Raw genomic sequence first — 16,495 nt, forward strand, 5'->3', positions numbered from 1 at the left:
AGGCTCCCGACTTTGCTCCAGCTGGAAATGCTCGTCTTCCCATAGGTGTGAGATGTCCATTTCTTGTTCACCCCTTTCGTCGGGAGGGCGTGCTTCGGTTGTGCCTGTGAATACTTCTGCCTTCTCCCCTAGCCTCACATTGGTTATCTCCTCCAACAATTCAGGCCAGTTGCAGCCCAACACTACTGGATAAGGCAAATGTTCAGCAACTCCAACCAACATCTGTCAGGTCTTCTTGCACACCTGCAGGGTGGCCTGCACCCTGTCGATCTTGAGGGGGTCTCCACATCAACACTGCACTGTCACCTGGTCGGCTACCCCCTTTTCTTTTGTTGGTACCACATCCTCCCGTACCATAGTCTGTAGTGAGCCGGAATCTAACATAGCTCGTACCTTCCTCCCCTCGACTATCACCTCCACCGTTAGTGCGGGAAGTTCATTTCTTGCCTCAGTGTCAACTTGGGTCTCGTAGCCTCACATCCCTACCCAAGTCATGGTTGTGGGTGGGCGCCCCCCTTTGTGTTGGTTACCAGTGCCCCTCCTCCTATGTCATGGTTCCGTAGGCTTAGTGTTGTCCGGTAGGGCTGACCCTCGACTTGCCGTTGCGGCTCGGTGTCTGGCGTGGGTATCCACTCCCGTCGCACTCTCCGGATGGACCCAAGGGGTCATCTCTTCACACGGACCACCCAGCCTTTTAGAGTGAGGATGGCCACACAAAAGCTTCCCGGCCAATGCACCATTGTAGCAGGAGTCTTACTCGTGGAGCCCCTCTGGAAGTGTGGCTCCGCCCCCCTGCAATGGGCCAACCGCCTGCTTACTTGCCTGCCACGCCTTGATCTTACTTTTGATTAATAAATGATTGAAATCAGTGGGAGGCTGCCCATTTTTTTATTGCGCCCCGATGACAGGGGGCACTGCCTGCAGCTCCTTTTCCTCTCCTACACCGCAGCCCAAGCCTTGCAGATGGTGCTGGTGTGATCTGACTTGGGCCCTGTTATTATGTCTCGGCCTTTCGTTTGCTCTTGGGGCTCCTCGCCGCCCCTCCTCACCCTCGGGGCTCCTCGCCGCCCCCTAGCTCCGGGGCTCCTCGCCACCCCCTAGCTCCGGGGCTAAGCCAATGCGCCCCAAACAATGCTGTGCCCTCTCCAGTGCCAGGAACCTCCACGCTACTGTGGAGTCCCTATGAGGCCTCCTACAACACCTAATAGCCTCACCCGGTCCTCCGGTTAAACAGTAAACACAAAACGCAAAGCCCCCAGGCTACAACATAGAACTAGACCGTTCTGGTCAAAAATACAAATCCCTCCCTACCAGAGAGAGAGAGAGAGAGAGAGCGCATCAACCCCCAGCAGGAAACAGGGGATGTTCCGACCGTCAGAGTTCTCCCCTTTGTTCTGGCTGAGTTCCTCCTCCCTCGGCCACCAGAGGGGAAATGCCCTCCTGGCCTTCTGCCTGGGCTTAAGAAGGGCTAAGCTCCACCCCTTCCTGTCTCTAGGTTTCCCTGGTTGCTAGGGCAACCAGCACCTGCCCAGTCCTGGTGACTGGCAGCTACGCTTCCCCCTTTCTGCCACTAGGGGTCTCTCCCGAGCCATTTCTGCTCTCAGTCGCAGGGCACCTGAGAGCTCTGCGACAAGGGGCTTATAAATTGAATGTCTGTTCAAGTATCTCCACATAAGTATTTCTACCAGGAATTCTTCAAGATTTTCTGAGCATGGGTACAGCCCCAGATTTAGTTACCTCCTCTGCCTATATGGATTTGAATATGTCAGCCACCTTCTAGGACAGTGCCCAAACCACCAGGAAAGCACCCTGATATATTGTGAAAATGAGTGCTCCCAATTTCACTTCTTCATGCTGTTGTACTTTGTATAAATAATTAAACAATAATTGGTGCAGAGCCTGGAACCAAGGTGTCTCTCCTGTCAAGTGAGTGTCCTACCTACAAGTTCAGAGAGTAATTTGCTCTTCAGCAGGTTAGTGAATCTTAAACTAAGCATGTTCAGCTTGCACAAAGTGATTAAGAGATAGCAGATATTTAGTGGGCTGCCACAAAGAACAGGAAGAACATCTTTTCTTCCTCACTGCTACTAGGATGTGTAGCAAAGACTTGAAATTGCAGCAAAGTAGTTTTAGACAGGATAACAGGAGAAAAAGTCTTCACTGTTAGAGCACTGAGGAAGTAGAATAAACTGCTTCGGGAAGCTGTGGGGTCTCCTTCACTGGAGTTTTTCAAGAATAGGTTGGATAAGCATTGTTCAGTGATGATTAGGAGTAGCAATTTCTGGAGTGGATTGTAAGAAGCAACAGTTGGGATTCCACAGATGTTTTGGAAACTATAACTGGCTTGATAATGAAACAAGTTTAAATTGCTGGGACAAGGTTATGGAGGGGATAGGATGACAGAAACACAAATCCTAGGTTAGGGTCTGTGATGCATGGAGTTGTGCTTGCGCTATCCAAACCTCAGTACAGAGTGGAGGCTTTTGGCTTTTTTTCCATGCTTCTTGGATCTGTTGATTGCCACATGGGCCTGGGAAGGAGTTTTATCCCCTCTCTTGCTACAGGTGTTAGGGGGTTTTATTTTCCTTCCTTTATTTCCTTCTACGGCTGTTGCTGCCATGGCTGGGAATTTCGACTGGGGTGTGCCTGTGCCTCTGCTAGGACTTAAAGAAAAAAAAAGAAAGAAAAAAAGAAAAGACAGAGATAATTTGCTAGAGAGTCCTGCTCCTCCACTCAGGGTCAGATTGATTGCCACATTTAGAATCAGGAAGGAATTTTACCCCACAGTCAGACCGCCATGGATTGTGAGGGTTTTTGCCTTCCTCTGTAGTAGGGGGCATGGAACTTTTCATTGGCTCTTGAGTGTATTTTAACAAACTTCTCCCTGTCCTTGCAGTGCCTCTGCCTCCCTGCTTTACCTGTGGTAAGTTAGGGTGTTCTTGATGTTCTCAGGTACTGCGACTGGTAGTTGTGGATGAGGGTTGCTCATGCAATTTTAAGACTAGGTTATGAGGTATGCAAGAAGACCTCCTGAGGTTCCTGCCAGCCTTATTTTTCTATTAGGCTATGAATCTAGCTGCATTTTTTCCAGTAAGAACTATTCAGCAAAAGTGACCTGGATTCACAAATAATTTGAGGACAAACAAAACAACATTTTTTACTGAACTGACATTTGGCAGCCCTGAATGATGATGCTGTATGCATTGTAGGTGCAGCTGCTTTGCAAGTTCCTGCTTTAAAAAAACCCAAAATACCAAAGCATATGGATAGGACTGGAAAAATACCATAAACCAAACAAGTCTTTATTGCTTTGGCTACCTGCTTTTCCAGTTACATAATTAATCAGGGGCTTCAAGTGCTATAATTTATGAATTTTAGATTGAAATGAAACTGCAGTCACCGGTACCAACAGTTTCAGGTGAAAGAATTTTTTTAAACCTGGCAAATATCTTTATTATACCAAGATCTGCTACTGCCTAAACCTTTAAAGAGTTATTTCAATTGTCCTTTCATACCTTGGAGAGAAGCACTTTGGAGAATTATTTGATACCTATTCTTCTTTATGATCAGACTTGATGCCAAGTCATAAAATCTTCACAATCAATTTTAGCAATACCAACACTGTACTTAAAGTGTGATTTTTTTCTTTTTACTTTCACTAAAATCTGTAAACCTTAAGGCATTTCCATGGCATTAATGAAAGTATCACAAAAGACAAAATACATAAAAAAGTGACATAGTGATATCCATTTCCAGTGTCCCAGCTAACAGCTTTGTAAAGATAATTCCAAACTCCAGTGCTCTAGAAACACGTGTCAAAAAAGGCTGCAGGCTGTTTCTAAGGGGGAAATGTCCATCTTTTCCAAAAACTGTGTACACGAAAAGTTCATCAGACACGTCATTAGAGCAGTTAATACCCAAAACCTTACAACTGACTGCCACTTTTGTTTCAAGAAGTTAAGAAAGGAAACATGCAGTTTTCAGCAAATAAAAGGCAATAGTTTAATTTAGCGTGCAGTATGCTAGATACTGAATCATATATGGACAAATAATTGATATGGATGTTAAGACACTGATTAACAAGGAACTTGAGAGCACACTATAGTTTTGGAAATAATCCAGTAACCTTTCTACTTGAAGCACATCATACAAATTACGTAGTTTATGAGAATACTTGTTATCTTTACAACTATACAGAAAAAGATTTGTGTGTGTACATGTACATATATACATATAGTTTATATTTTAAGTTTTATATACATTATGCTGCATATTATACATGTTAACATGCATGCATATGTATATATAGGTACTATGGGTACACACATTATATATAGAGTATACAGTACATACTAATGTACAATATTATCCATACATGTACAGTAGATATGCTAACCCCATATGTATATAAATCTGTAAGGCATTTTCATATATTGCACATATTTATTTAAATATCAATAAATGTTTAATTAATCTGGCTAACAGGACATATCTGACATGCACCATTCCTTCATGTAACAAGAATTGCAAATTATCTTGATTTTACTTAATTATAGATATGGATGAGGTAGACCCCACAAATAACATCGTACCTGCTGTCTATCCAGTCGCATCCTTTTTGCAGCATTTCTGCTTTCACTCTCACAGGCTGAAGCCAGGATACTCTCTGCTACTGCTGAAGTGAGGTGTGAGGGAATAGGTCGCGACTAAGAGAGAAAAAAACATGAAAAAATTATGACTAGGACAAGAGCCAGATCCACGGTGTCCTTATCAGAGCACACAAAACTGTCACAGATGCAGGAGAGTCCATTCATTGAAATGTAATTTATATCAACAAAAAGGGGAAATGGAAATTGTAAAGATGAAAAATGAAACTAGTTAGAAGTTAAAGCTGTAGCTGATCCACAGATCCATCAAAAGCACATTTTTTCCAGAGCTCTACAGTCCACTATATTTAGTCTGGCTCATTAGGCTGTATTTTGAACAGACAGCAGCATATTCTCTGTGTTCCAGCAGCATTCTGTCTGATTCTTGCTAAGAAAAGTGAAAAGCCTTTTATCCTGAACAGAATGTGACAGAGATGAGTAGCGCTTTTTTTAAATCATGAAAAACCAAGCAATAAGGTTGAGACATCACTCAAAATACAACAGATTGCCAGTACATTGCAGAGCAGTCTCAATATGTAAAGTTATGGATATTTACATTCCCAGCTGCAATATGACTGACATGATTCAGATGTTTGGGTTTTTTTTAAATCAATTATCTTGTGTGACACAATACTGTTTCAGTCCTTCAACAAATGTAAGTACTTTATGGGGCCTTCTGAAGACGGCATGTTATTCTGTCACTGACTTGTGTTATGTATTTATTATTTATTTTACATTGACCTGTTTTAGGTGTAAAACTGAACATAATCCATGACAACAAATCAGTCTTGGAGTCTTATTAGCTCTGCAGTTGGTTGTGAATGCAGTATGACTTTCTATATCAATTAAACACAGAGAATCCAAGACTATTTGCATTCCTGTCTCTGTAATTATATTCAAAATCATCTCACTGAATGATAAATCTCATAATGAATATCTAAACTCATTTTTTTAATTAAGACACATACCAAAGTACATAAAAAATGTCAAGAAGAATAAGCCAAATGAGGATAATACCATGCACATTGTTATACATATATACATGTATTTTGGAAATAAATATCAGAGCAGATCTTCAGCTTTGTTAAACTAGCATAGTGACACTGAACTTAGTAGAGCAGTGTAAATTTATACCAATGGAGGAACTGACCCAACATCTCTTTTTTAAAAAAAATTGTATCAGTTATCTGGAGACAGCCAATCCATGTGTACATGCCAGGAAATGCTACAGTGTATTGAAAACAAATTTTAAGGCATTTCCACTTACCCCTCAAACAACCCCAGAGCAGAGTCTATAAACTAGCACAATGGATTTTACAGTTTGTAAAGTATACCACAATTATGAGCAATCTGTTACCAGTACTTCACCATTACTGAATAAAAACACAACACACTACATTCCTTGTACTTTAAAATATAGCATCATTACTTTAGTATCTGATATTGCACCATTTATAACAGATGGGACTATGTCTTGTCCTTTCAGAAAGACTGACTCTCAATCCCTAAAACCCACAAGTAAACCCAACATTTACACAAGCATATAATAAAAAGCATATCCACTAACATTAGTGAAGTCCCTCTGCTGTAAAACTACTGCAGATAAGAGATAAAGCAGATACTGGGTGCATCTACAAAATGTGCTTTACTGCCGAGCTGACTATTTGGCTCCTCAGTAAACTGTCACTGGCTACACATGCACCAGTATTGGGGCACAGGAAACTAACTAACTCTATTGTAGAATAGTACTGTCAGGGACTATCTTACAGCAGAGTATTATATGTGCTGAAACACACATGTAGACAGTGACAGGAGCTCTTTGGGGCATGAGTGTGGGGGCTGCCTGCTGCCTAGCTTGCACTTTAGCACCCTCATGCCCTAGCCAGTCCCCCAATGCCACCACCCAGAGCCCAGTGCTGATCCCCTGCCAGCCTGGGGCTGCTTTGCCCCAGCTCAAAGTGCTGCAGTCCTGGGCACACATACAGATGCTGCACCCAGGAGCAGCTGACTCCAGCACAAACTGCGCTGGAGTTTATCACATCACATTAATGGCATGTGTAGCTGCACCCACTGAGATTTGATAATAGGAAATCTAGAAGTCTAGTTCAAGAACTTGTTTTTCAACATATTCAGCAGTGAGTGCCCATAAGCTTAACAGGGAAATCAAATTTGTTTAAAAAGACACTTGAATCTCTGATATTAAATTCCAATGTCATGAACTATGAAGGAAATTAAATATTGTAACATAAGCAAATGTCTTGCTCAGTTCTAGGGCAGAGGTGCTTAACCCCAGCTTGCAGGCCAGATCTGGTCCTTGACATCAGGTCATCTGGTCAATGGGGCTTTCCTTGGAGATGGGAGAGTAGTGGTACCACTTTTATGCTGACAAATTTCCAGACCTGCAGGGAGCCCTGCAGGCTGGATAGCAAGGCTCTGTGGTGCATGGGGCCTGATCCTGGCAGGCAGGGCTGGGCAGGGTGGCATGGGACCCCTGAGTCTGATCCTGGTGTGTGGGGTCAGCACTGAGCTGCTATACTGGGAAGTGGGAGTGGTGTGGAGTTGTATAGGGATGGCACAGGGCCAGTCCAGATGTAGGGGTCTGGACAGAGGCAGTGCAAGGCCTGATCTGACCCAAGTCCCATGCCACTTATCTGGCCTGTGGGGCCTGAAGATTGAGCACCATTGTTCTAGAGCACTGCAGAGCTTTATCAGAACAAGAAGTTTTAACTGATGTAGAGCTCTTGCACTACTGTAATCCTTTACAAGTACTGGATACTTCAGAACACACCACTACAAATATCAGTCCAAGACTTAATCATATTCCTTTCATGCTGTGCTCCCCTTTATATTTTAGATGGCCAAGTCTCCCTGTTTATGCCACTGTCTTACTACTCCTCAAGGAATATTGCCTATGGAGGTTGTCGTGTCTGCTTCTTAGAAACAGTCATGCAATGACAGATAGAAACCTTTTTCAAGAGTAACGAAAGCCAGGAGCAAATAACTAGGAAGTTTCTCCAGGTCAGAGCTTTAGGTTGAACCCCAAACACATGCACCACCAAAGGTATAGCCTCTGGTTTTCAGTTTGATGGTTACTGATGGTTTGCACATGTGCAGATGTGCCTACATTGATGTAATCTCCAGAAATTGCTGGAATATTTGAACTTTTGACTGGTTAGGAAAATCTGCCCAGTGACATTAGTTGGCGCATACACACTTCCTAGAAATAAGTGTTGGAAAAGTGCAAGATAATTGACAGCTACCTGACTGAGGTGGTCTGAAAGATGATTGGAGAGAGACAGAGAGAGAAATGTATCACATGTCTGACTGACAAGATGCTTATAGGTAAGAAAGAACAATGACTGGCTAAAGAATATGGTATGATTGGATAGTATAAAAGATGTTGACCAAAGGACTGTGTGTAGTTCCAGCTGGTTGTTGGGTTTTGGTATGTGTGGTGTTTGAGACTTCTCATGTTGACTGTTTTTGACTGACTGCTGTTGATTGAACTTGCTCCTCGAAGATCCTCAGCTAAAGAAAGGTATAAGGGTTGAAGAGTGATCAAGCGAAGGGTCTCATTCTCCCACTTCCTAGGAGGTTGAGTGTTATCTGACAGTAGAGTGGGAGTCAACTGAGATTTTTGGGATATAGCAAGTGAGTGGTCCTTGTTTGGTACCTATTTCCATATGTATGTGTGTAAAACTGTAAGGCTTGATATCTAGGTGCTGGTCATGTGTTTATTCTTGTTGTCATTGATATTTGTGTTTTTGTCTCATAAATAATCTCCCAGCTGCCTGTGCCACATAGCGTGGGCCTGGCCCAGTGCAGCGTACTGCCATGTGCCTTCAGGCAGCTCCAGGTTGCTTGAGCTGTCACCCAGGGGCTGGCACTGTTTGCAGGGATTGTGTGTCATGCTGGGCTGGGTCCTGCGTGCACGAGCCCAATGTGCCGTCAGGCTGGGCTGGTTCTGTGCATGCAGAACCCAGCCAGGCATGACAGGCAGTCCCTGCAAGTGGCATGGGGCCCCGAGTGACAGCCCAGGAAGCCTGGAGCTGCCCGAAGGCACACAGCACTTCACTGAGCCAGGCCGGGCCCAACCATTTTGGCACAGGCAGCGCCGGGTGCCAGCCGGCCAGGGCTGAGCCTTGCTGCACCACACCGCTGCTGCTAGGAAAGGCAGTCAACTTAAACTCTTCATTGACTTTTTGCATACGGAACTCAATATTGGTAAATCACTAATCAGTAAGTATATTTAATTAATGAAACTCACTGTATTGGTGACATCCTGCAAGATGTCTGATATTTTAATACAATGCAACTTGAAGTTCAAATAGTCTTATCCTGAGTCACTAAAAATTGATGGGACTGAATATACTATCTGCTTGCTCAATACATAAAAAATGCCATTTTTCTTTTTTCATGTGTATAATTTGCATTTGTTACACAAGATGTCAACACTTGATACAGCCATGCCCTCAGTTTAGAGTGACTTGCATTCATGGAATCGTCATAAATACTCCTTCTACCGTACAAATGCAACACCGTGTTTCTAAATGGAATCTAAACAGGCCATCTAAATATTCAACGTGGAGAAGTTTGTGATACTATGTGCTAAACTTGTGTATAGCACATGCTTAAAACTGTTTTGTGGACAGAGAAGTATAGTCCCTAAGGGTAGTAGTTTTACATGTTTCATGAGTACTAGCATTTACTTAGAACATCAAACCTGACATTTTCATACAGAAACTTGGTCTAATAATTCAAGGGGTCTGTTCTGAACAGGTCTAAATAGATCTGTAAAACACAGGAGGCTAACAATCAGATTGATTGTACACACTCTCACCCGCACGTGAACTGTTGGAACACCAAGTTTATGTCAGGATATTTGTACAAAAATACTTCCCCATATGACCAAATTATTTAGTAAAATACAAGATATTTATAATCATAGAAGAAGCACATATTTTCTTTTTAGCTTAGAGGCACTGGTACAAATGTGTTCTAACAGAAAAAGCATTTGAGCCAAGGTTTTTACAAGCCTAAGGATGCTGATTTTCAGAAGTGCTAAGGGTATCTACCTCATCTTTATTTCCCTCAATTTAGCATTTTCAGAAGAGCCAAGATGCCTAAGAGGTACTTCCTGCATCTTTAGTCATTCAAGCATGTTTAAAATTTTGGGTCAGAGTAAACTAAATACACTTTAGCTTATCTACATGATAAAACTGGCTAAATATTAATACAAAAATGTTGCCATAACTTCTGCACAGCAATAGTTAAGATCCTCAGCATATTTATATTATTAATATTTAGCACTTTTAGAGCATGTCTCATATGAAAATATCAAAATGCATTAAATTGGAGGGTAAGTATTTTATTATCAAGGTATACATTTTTAACATGGGTAAGACAAATAATTGAATTATAGAGAAATATGCTGTACTGGCATATTTGTATTATCTCATCTTTTCAGGTCAACGTAACACTCTAATGTCAATAAATTAGAAAAAATCTAAAATACAAGGATACCATAACAACTTAGACTCACCAACATATTTTTAAAGAATTTGGATGTCAAAGACTTCCTAAGAATGATGTTTTCTTCTGCAGCACTTCAACAGATTAGAACTGTGCTATTCAAACCTTACTCAAAAGGCTTGTTTGAGCTTTATACTGCCTAAAGACTGCAGTACAGTACTGCACTCTATTGGATAAACTAGATTAATTTTTATTTAGTAAAGAGTAGGCCTTAGTAAAATAAGAAGAATTTTACTATTATTTTAATGCTTGTTACACTGTATATTGTCCTGAATGTTGACATATTTTGCTCATTCTTGCAGTCCATGTAGAAGTTGTCATAAACATACAAAATCTATTATGGAAACAGAAGAAACAATATAAGAAACATTCTAAACACATTAGGGACTTTTTCACACGTTCAGTGGAAACCATATCATTTTTCCATTTTCAGAAATGAAATACATTGCATTAAAATACTACTTCACCACCCTTCTATCTATACGTTATACTTTTCATTATGCTTCTTAATAATGTGCATGCTGTCTCTTTGCTGACATTGAGACCCCAGTTTGATGTGAGTGTGCAACAGTATTTGTACGATGTACCCCTAAGGACAGTTCATATATCCAGTACTTTGACAATTTAAGGGGGCTACTTCATGGACTCAAGTCCACTCCATATTCCATAATGGCCTCCCTTTCACTTCAATCATCCCCTAGAACTTCCCTTTCTGGTCTAAGGCAGAAAGATAAAGCTACACTAGCAGCCATTTGGCAACAACAGCATGCACAGGAAAACCATGAGAGGTAAAGGCAATTAAGTGACAACTGCAAGCCATCAAATCGATGAACACCTTATAGCAGAGGATGCTTCAGAGCCTTGCCACCTCCTCCTGTAGCTCTCTTGCCTGTTTCCTGAGAGACACCACCAAGAGGCACCGCTCATACCGCAGGCACTCCCCAACCTGGCCATCATTGGAAGGAACCTGCAAGCTGCAATCCCCACAGCACCAAACCTGGACCTGGGTAGAAGCCTCGGTGGTGAGTGGTCCTGCCTCGACAGAAACCTCATAGGTGCAAGCAGAGGCAGTGGCTCTGGCATTGCAATGTCCTCCAGCCATTTCCCTGGGTCTTTACAATTACACATCTCCTCCCTACTGTTCTACCAACACAAAGGACCAGGATATATTCCAGTAACTTGTGGGAGTAATCTCAGAGAGGTCAAGATTATTTGCACTGGAAGAGTAAATAGGGTTTGGACTTAAGTATATAGAGAGATGCACAGAGAAATAAGGGGACCGTAGGAATTGCTGGATGTTGGTTGAACACTGCTGACATATGCGGTAGTGTTCAACCAACATATGCACAGGTATGCTTGTGTATAACACTCACAGCTGTATTCTGTTACCCTCACACATTTGGAGGTAAAACAAATCAACCTGAACACCACCTCAATAATCATTTATTTCACTGTGGGAAAGGCCAAGAAGGAAAATGAAACATTAAAAAATTAGAAGTTCTTCAGAAAATATTCCTGCATTTTACAATTTTTGAGAAATAGAAAAAAATTTAAATGTCACTGGACTAAATATAGGCATTGGATTTATGACACATTATAACCTGACATCTGACTCCCCAGGTACCTCTCCACTATTTAACTACTACATTCATCCCCCTTCTCCCCACCTGCCACCCAGCCTGTCTCTCACCCACTGACTCCTTAATTTACATCTTCACTGACTGCCTGTTCTGCATGCAGCCCAGCCCAGCCTCTGGCTTCTTTACGATTCATCCCATCCAGGAAGAGCACACACCAACTGCAGAAATTTCCTCAGCCTGACAAAGGGTTTTTAAACCCGAAAGCTTGATTAAATATTTTTTCCCAACTACTTAAGTTGGTTTAAAAAAAGTATCTGATTCACCCAAAGAACCTGGTCATTTTTTCATAAAACCATCTTTCCTTTTTCAACTAGATCTACTTAGCAAGCTTGTTTGACCTAGTCGATGTTTTCCTGTTTACAGACAAGAATTGCACACTTTGAAAAGGCAGCAATATGATAATAAATAAAGAAAAAAAGTATATCTTTTACAGCTACACATGGAAGATCTGTATGCATTGATCTTTGCAGTAATTTTCTAAATGTTTCCCAGCTCAATCAGCATTAACTATGCATCCCTTCACCCTTAGGTTACAATGTTGCTAAAAATGCGGATCACCTTTTTCAGAAAAGATCTGGAAGACTGTATGTACTAGCAAGGGTACCTGACCTTCAGCAGCTAGCTCAATTAATTGTGAATGGCCCTTCCTCTCAAAGCTAAAGCTTTCAAGTGTAGCTAGTGATTTTGGGTGCCTACCCTGAGATACATTTTCAGAAAGTGCTGAGCACCCAGCCTATGAAAATCATCCCCTCAGCTTCAGCAGCAGAAAATTAAGATACTTCAAACAACTGTTTTTCAGAATCTTGGCTACATAGGCCCCCAGCAGATATTACATTATTGATCGTATGATAAATTGTAACAGGTCATTGATTCAAGCAATTTATGTTAGGATAAAATGACAAACCAGTCACAAAAATGTTCAAAAGACGGATCATCTTCGTGGCTAGTTTGTATTTAACTTTAAATTGAACATGTAACATGTGTCCTGAATCCGAGGCTGCTCCCTGATGGAACCCATGGATTACTGATCCCTGGCAGCAGGTTCTGGGATACAGCTGTCCTTTGCTTTATCACCAACAGCTTAAAAGGGCACCACAGGAAGTACAGCATTGGGGAGCTATACCTGATACTACACTTCCTGTGTTGCCCTTTGAAGGTCCCAGTATGGGGAGCCTTGAATCAGGGATGCAGCAGCAGTCCCATGATTGGGGTCTCAGGAATTTTATCTCTGATCCCAAAAATCACATATCCTACCAAGATCTCAAATGGGATGTGGGCTTTCTTCAGAAAGGATGAGACTCTCCTTTCTTTCTCTTTCCTCACTGACAGTCTGTGTGAAACTACTGTAAGGTGGATAAGTAACTGGTTGGATCATCATGCTTAAAATCTATAAAATCTCTTAAAATCTACCCCATAGAGTGCAAAGTCACATGATACTAACTGACAACAACTTTTAATGTCTTTGACTCTGTCCCAAGATGGTGACAAGGGGGCGGGGTAGCTGTCAAGGGGCGGGGCTACTCATGTGGCCCTTGACAGCTTGCCACAACTTGGTAAGCGGCCCTCCATCCAAAATAATTGCCTGCCCCTGCTGTACTGTCTCACATGCTACACATGCCTGAATAAGTAAACAATACTGAGTAGTGTTTTGTTGCCTAGTACTAGGCTTGTTTTTGAAAAGCAGAATGAAGAAAAAAGAAGAAAAAAGAGCTTTGCTTGCTTCTGCAGAAGGCATCTCTGCTGGAGGGGAAGAAAAAGTGTCCATGGACAACAGCTAAAGATTTTCATGTTCAGCACAGCACATTTGCTTTCCTGTGGCAGAGGCTGGAACTACTATTACTGTATTGTCTCACTCATAATGTGGAACCCAATTTTCAGCAACTGCATTTTAAGAAAAGGGTGCATGTTGTATGCAAGAAAACATGGGGTTATTGAATTAAGCCTTTCATGAGCCCTGTGCGATAGGTAAGAATTATGAACCCACCTTTACCTAAGGGGAAATAAAAATAGAAGGAAGCTAAAAGAATTCATCAAGTTCAGAAAGTGGCAAAGCTAAAAACTATAGTCCAGATGTACTGCATTTAATCTGCTTTTATAGCTACACAAGCTTACTGTCATCCTCATGCATGCATGTAGAATAAACACAATTTGGTAAAATGAAGAAGTCACATTATCTGGTTTTAAGCTTCCTATAGGTTACTGTAAAAAGAGAGAGAAAGAGAGAGAGAGAGAGAGAGAGAAAGAAGGGGAGGGAAACTCATCTTACATCTGACAAGAAATATTCTGACAGCATGCAGTTGTTAATGGATATATTCATGTCAGAACAAAAACAGAAGCATGCAAATAAGAATAAAATAGTCAAAGGGTGAAAGTATATCCAACTTTTCCCAAGATTAATGTTTTTAACAGGAAATTACGTAAAATGATTTGGGGTCTCTGCAATGGTCAGCTGTCACAAACTGATATGGCCTCACTGTAAGCCATGCTTTAAAAAAAGGATATTAGTGCCGAGAGACACGGTAGCTAACAACATGAACACTCATGAAACTGAGCCTTTCCCATTGCCTCAGAACTACAACTGGCCTCTTATGCAGTTGGAGGTGTCGTTTGGATTACAGATGGCAAATAACTGACAGAAGCAAGCTTCAGGCATTCTTGCTCATCTTTACCATACACTAATTAACCTTCACTAATTAACCTTAGCGTTTACATTTTCTATTAAACTCCAGAACACCAAGCCATAGATAGTCAAAGTATTTCACAAACACTGCTGAATTGTCACCTGCCACAAGGACTTTGAAATTATTTTATTTCCTCTTGCAACTACACACTCAAAATGTAGCATTTTTGTCTTGAACATGACAAAGACTCTTTACCATAAAATGTAATGAGTTTATGGTAAAAGGGCATCTCCTATTGGAATCATTATGTGACCTCTTGGTTACTATAACAGTGGCACTACAGTTCCTGAAGATATCATTACCCTATTTGGCTGTTTTTCAGCATAACACCTGATTCAAACGGTAGTCCTGTGTAAATGGCATTATCCAGACAAATTTTCTTCTCCTACAATATTTAAAATAATCAGTGGGTCAAATGTCTCTACCCAAGATAGCATTTTTCAAAGTTGCTTTCAGTTATGAGCAGACAAGCTAATTTAAAAATTAGAATGCAAATAAAATTCATTTAACAATCCATGCTACATTTCAGAATTAGGTGAAATCAAGCTACAAAAGCAACACAATACAGTAAAACCTTGTTAAATTTGAAATGCAGGGGACCAAAAAAATACTAAATGAAATAAACAGGTTTGAAATAAGTGTACCCATACTGATGCAAATCAGTATTGGTATCCACAGGCTTAGTTCACTTGCAATTGATGATTTTTATCTTTTTGCAAAACACTGCAAGTTTCAGCACAGGTATTCTGCATACATACTTCTGAGCAGCACTTTTGTATCTGCTACATATAAATACAAACTGGGCATGTCTACACCTGACATTTACTGTACAGTAGACTAATCTGCTGTGCAGTAAATGTCTCAGCATCTACACATGCACCCCATTAGGCTAGAGTAAACTAGTTTACTCTACCATAGTGCATGTGTAGATGCTGAAGGGGCTGGCTGGGGCATGAGGGACCTTCAGTGCAGGGGCTGCCTGCCAGCTAGCCCTACACTGAAGCTCCCTTGTGCCTCAGCTAGCCCCTATGCAGCATATTGAGCCATGGGGACCAGCTCTGGGCTAGCACGCTGACCCACAGGGCCCCCTGCCAGTCAGGGCTGCTCTGATCCAGCTCCACATGTTCCTCATGAATAAACTTAGGAGCTTACTGATCCAGACTTAACTGCTCCTGGGCAGATGTCCAAATGGCACCCCTAGGGGCAATTGACTCTGAAGCAATAAGCCCTCGAGTTTATTCATGCACAGTAGTAGCACGTGTAGATGTGTCTACTATGTATGATATTAGTCCAAAGCCAAAAGGCTCATGATTTAGCATACAGTCCATGGGGCTTTGCCCCAGCAGTATCAACAACATTTCAAGCATGGTGACCCCACAGCCCAGCACTACTCTGTATGCGTCTGTAATCCAGATCTCCCAACAAAAGTTCCACATGCTAAGTAGCCTCCCACTCATGACCGAAACCAGGTATTCTTGTCACAAGTCTGGGGACACCCCCAAAATTTATATGTAGATGAGGCACAGGGCTGCCTGGTCTATCTCTACCCCATGCAGGGTGGAGCCACACCAGTCACATGCAATGAGCCAAGAGATGGGGGGACAGAGCCTCTCATCTACACAGAATTTGGTCATGTTTGCCAGACATTTAAGGCTGGTGAAGAAACTGAAATAATTGGAAACAGGAAAGAAAGGCACTTCTCAGCTGTGAAAATGAAGAGGAAATCAAAATATATTTGAAGTAGTGGTTCACTATGACTTGATTTAACAGATTTCATAGATTTCACAAACATTAGGGCTGGAAGGGACCTCAGAAGATCATCGAGTCCAGCCCCCTGCCAGAAGGGCAGGAAGTCAGCTAGGGTCATAGGATCCCAGCAAGATAAGCATCCAATTTACTTTTGAAGCTGTTCAATGTAGGTGCTTGAACCACCTCCAATGGCAGGCTATTCCAGACCTCGGGGGCTCGGACAGTAAAGAAATTCTTCCTTATGTCC

The 16,495-nt window shown here is 41.8% G+C and overlaps 1 protein-coding gene across 3 annotated transcripts in view; it reads right to left on the reverse strand.

The window, feature by feature from the left end:
* Nucleotides 1-16,495, reverse strand: part of NOL4 (nucleolar protein 4) — a 365,842-nt gene that overhangs the window by 63,439 nt on the left and 285,908 nt on the right. For all 3 annotated transcript variants that reach the window (XM_019526816.1, XM_019526826.1, XM_019526832.1), the window contains one exon: nucleotides 4,593-4,706. In XM_019526816.1, coding sequence (XP_019382361.1) covers nucleotides 4,593-4,706 — 114 coding nt within the window. The remainder of the gene's footprint in view (nucleotides 1-4,592; nucleotides 4,707-16,495) is intronic.

The sequence above is a fragment of the Gavialis gangeticus genome, unplaced genomic scaffold, assembly GCF_001723915.1.
Source record: "Gavialis gangeticus isolate Ggan-Ray unplaced genomic scaffold, GavGan_comp1, whole genome shotgun sequence".
Taxonomy (NCBI): domain Eukaryota; kingdom Metazoa; phylum Chordata; order Crocodylia; family Gavialidae; genus Gavialis; species Gavialis gangeticus.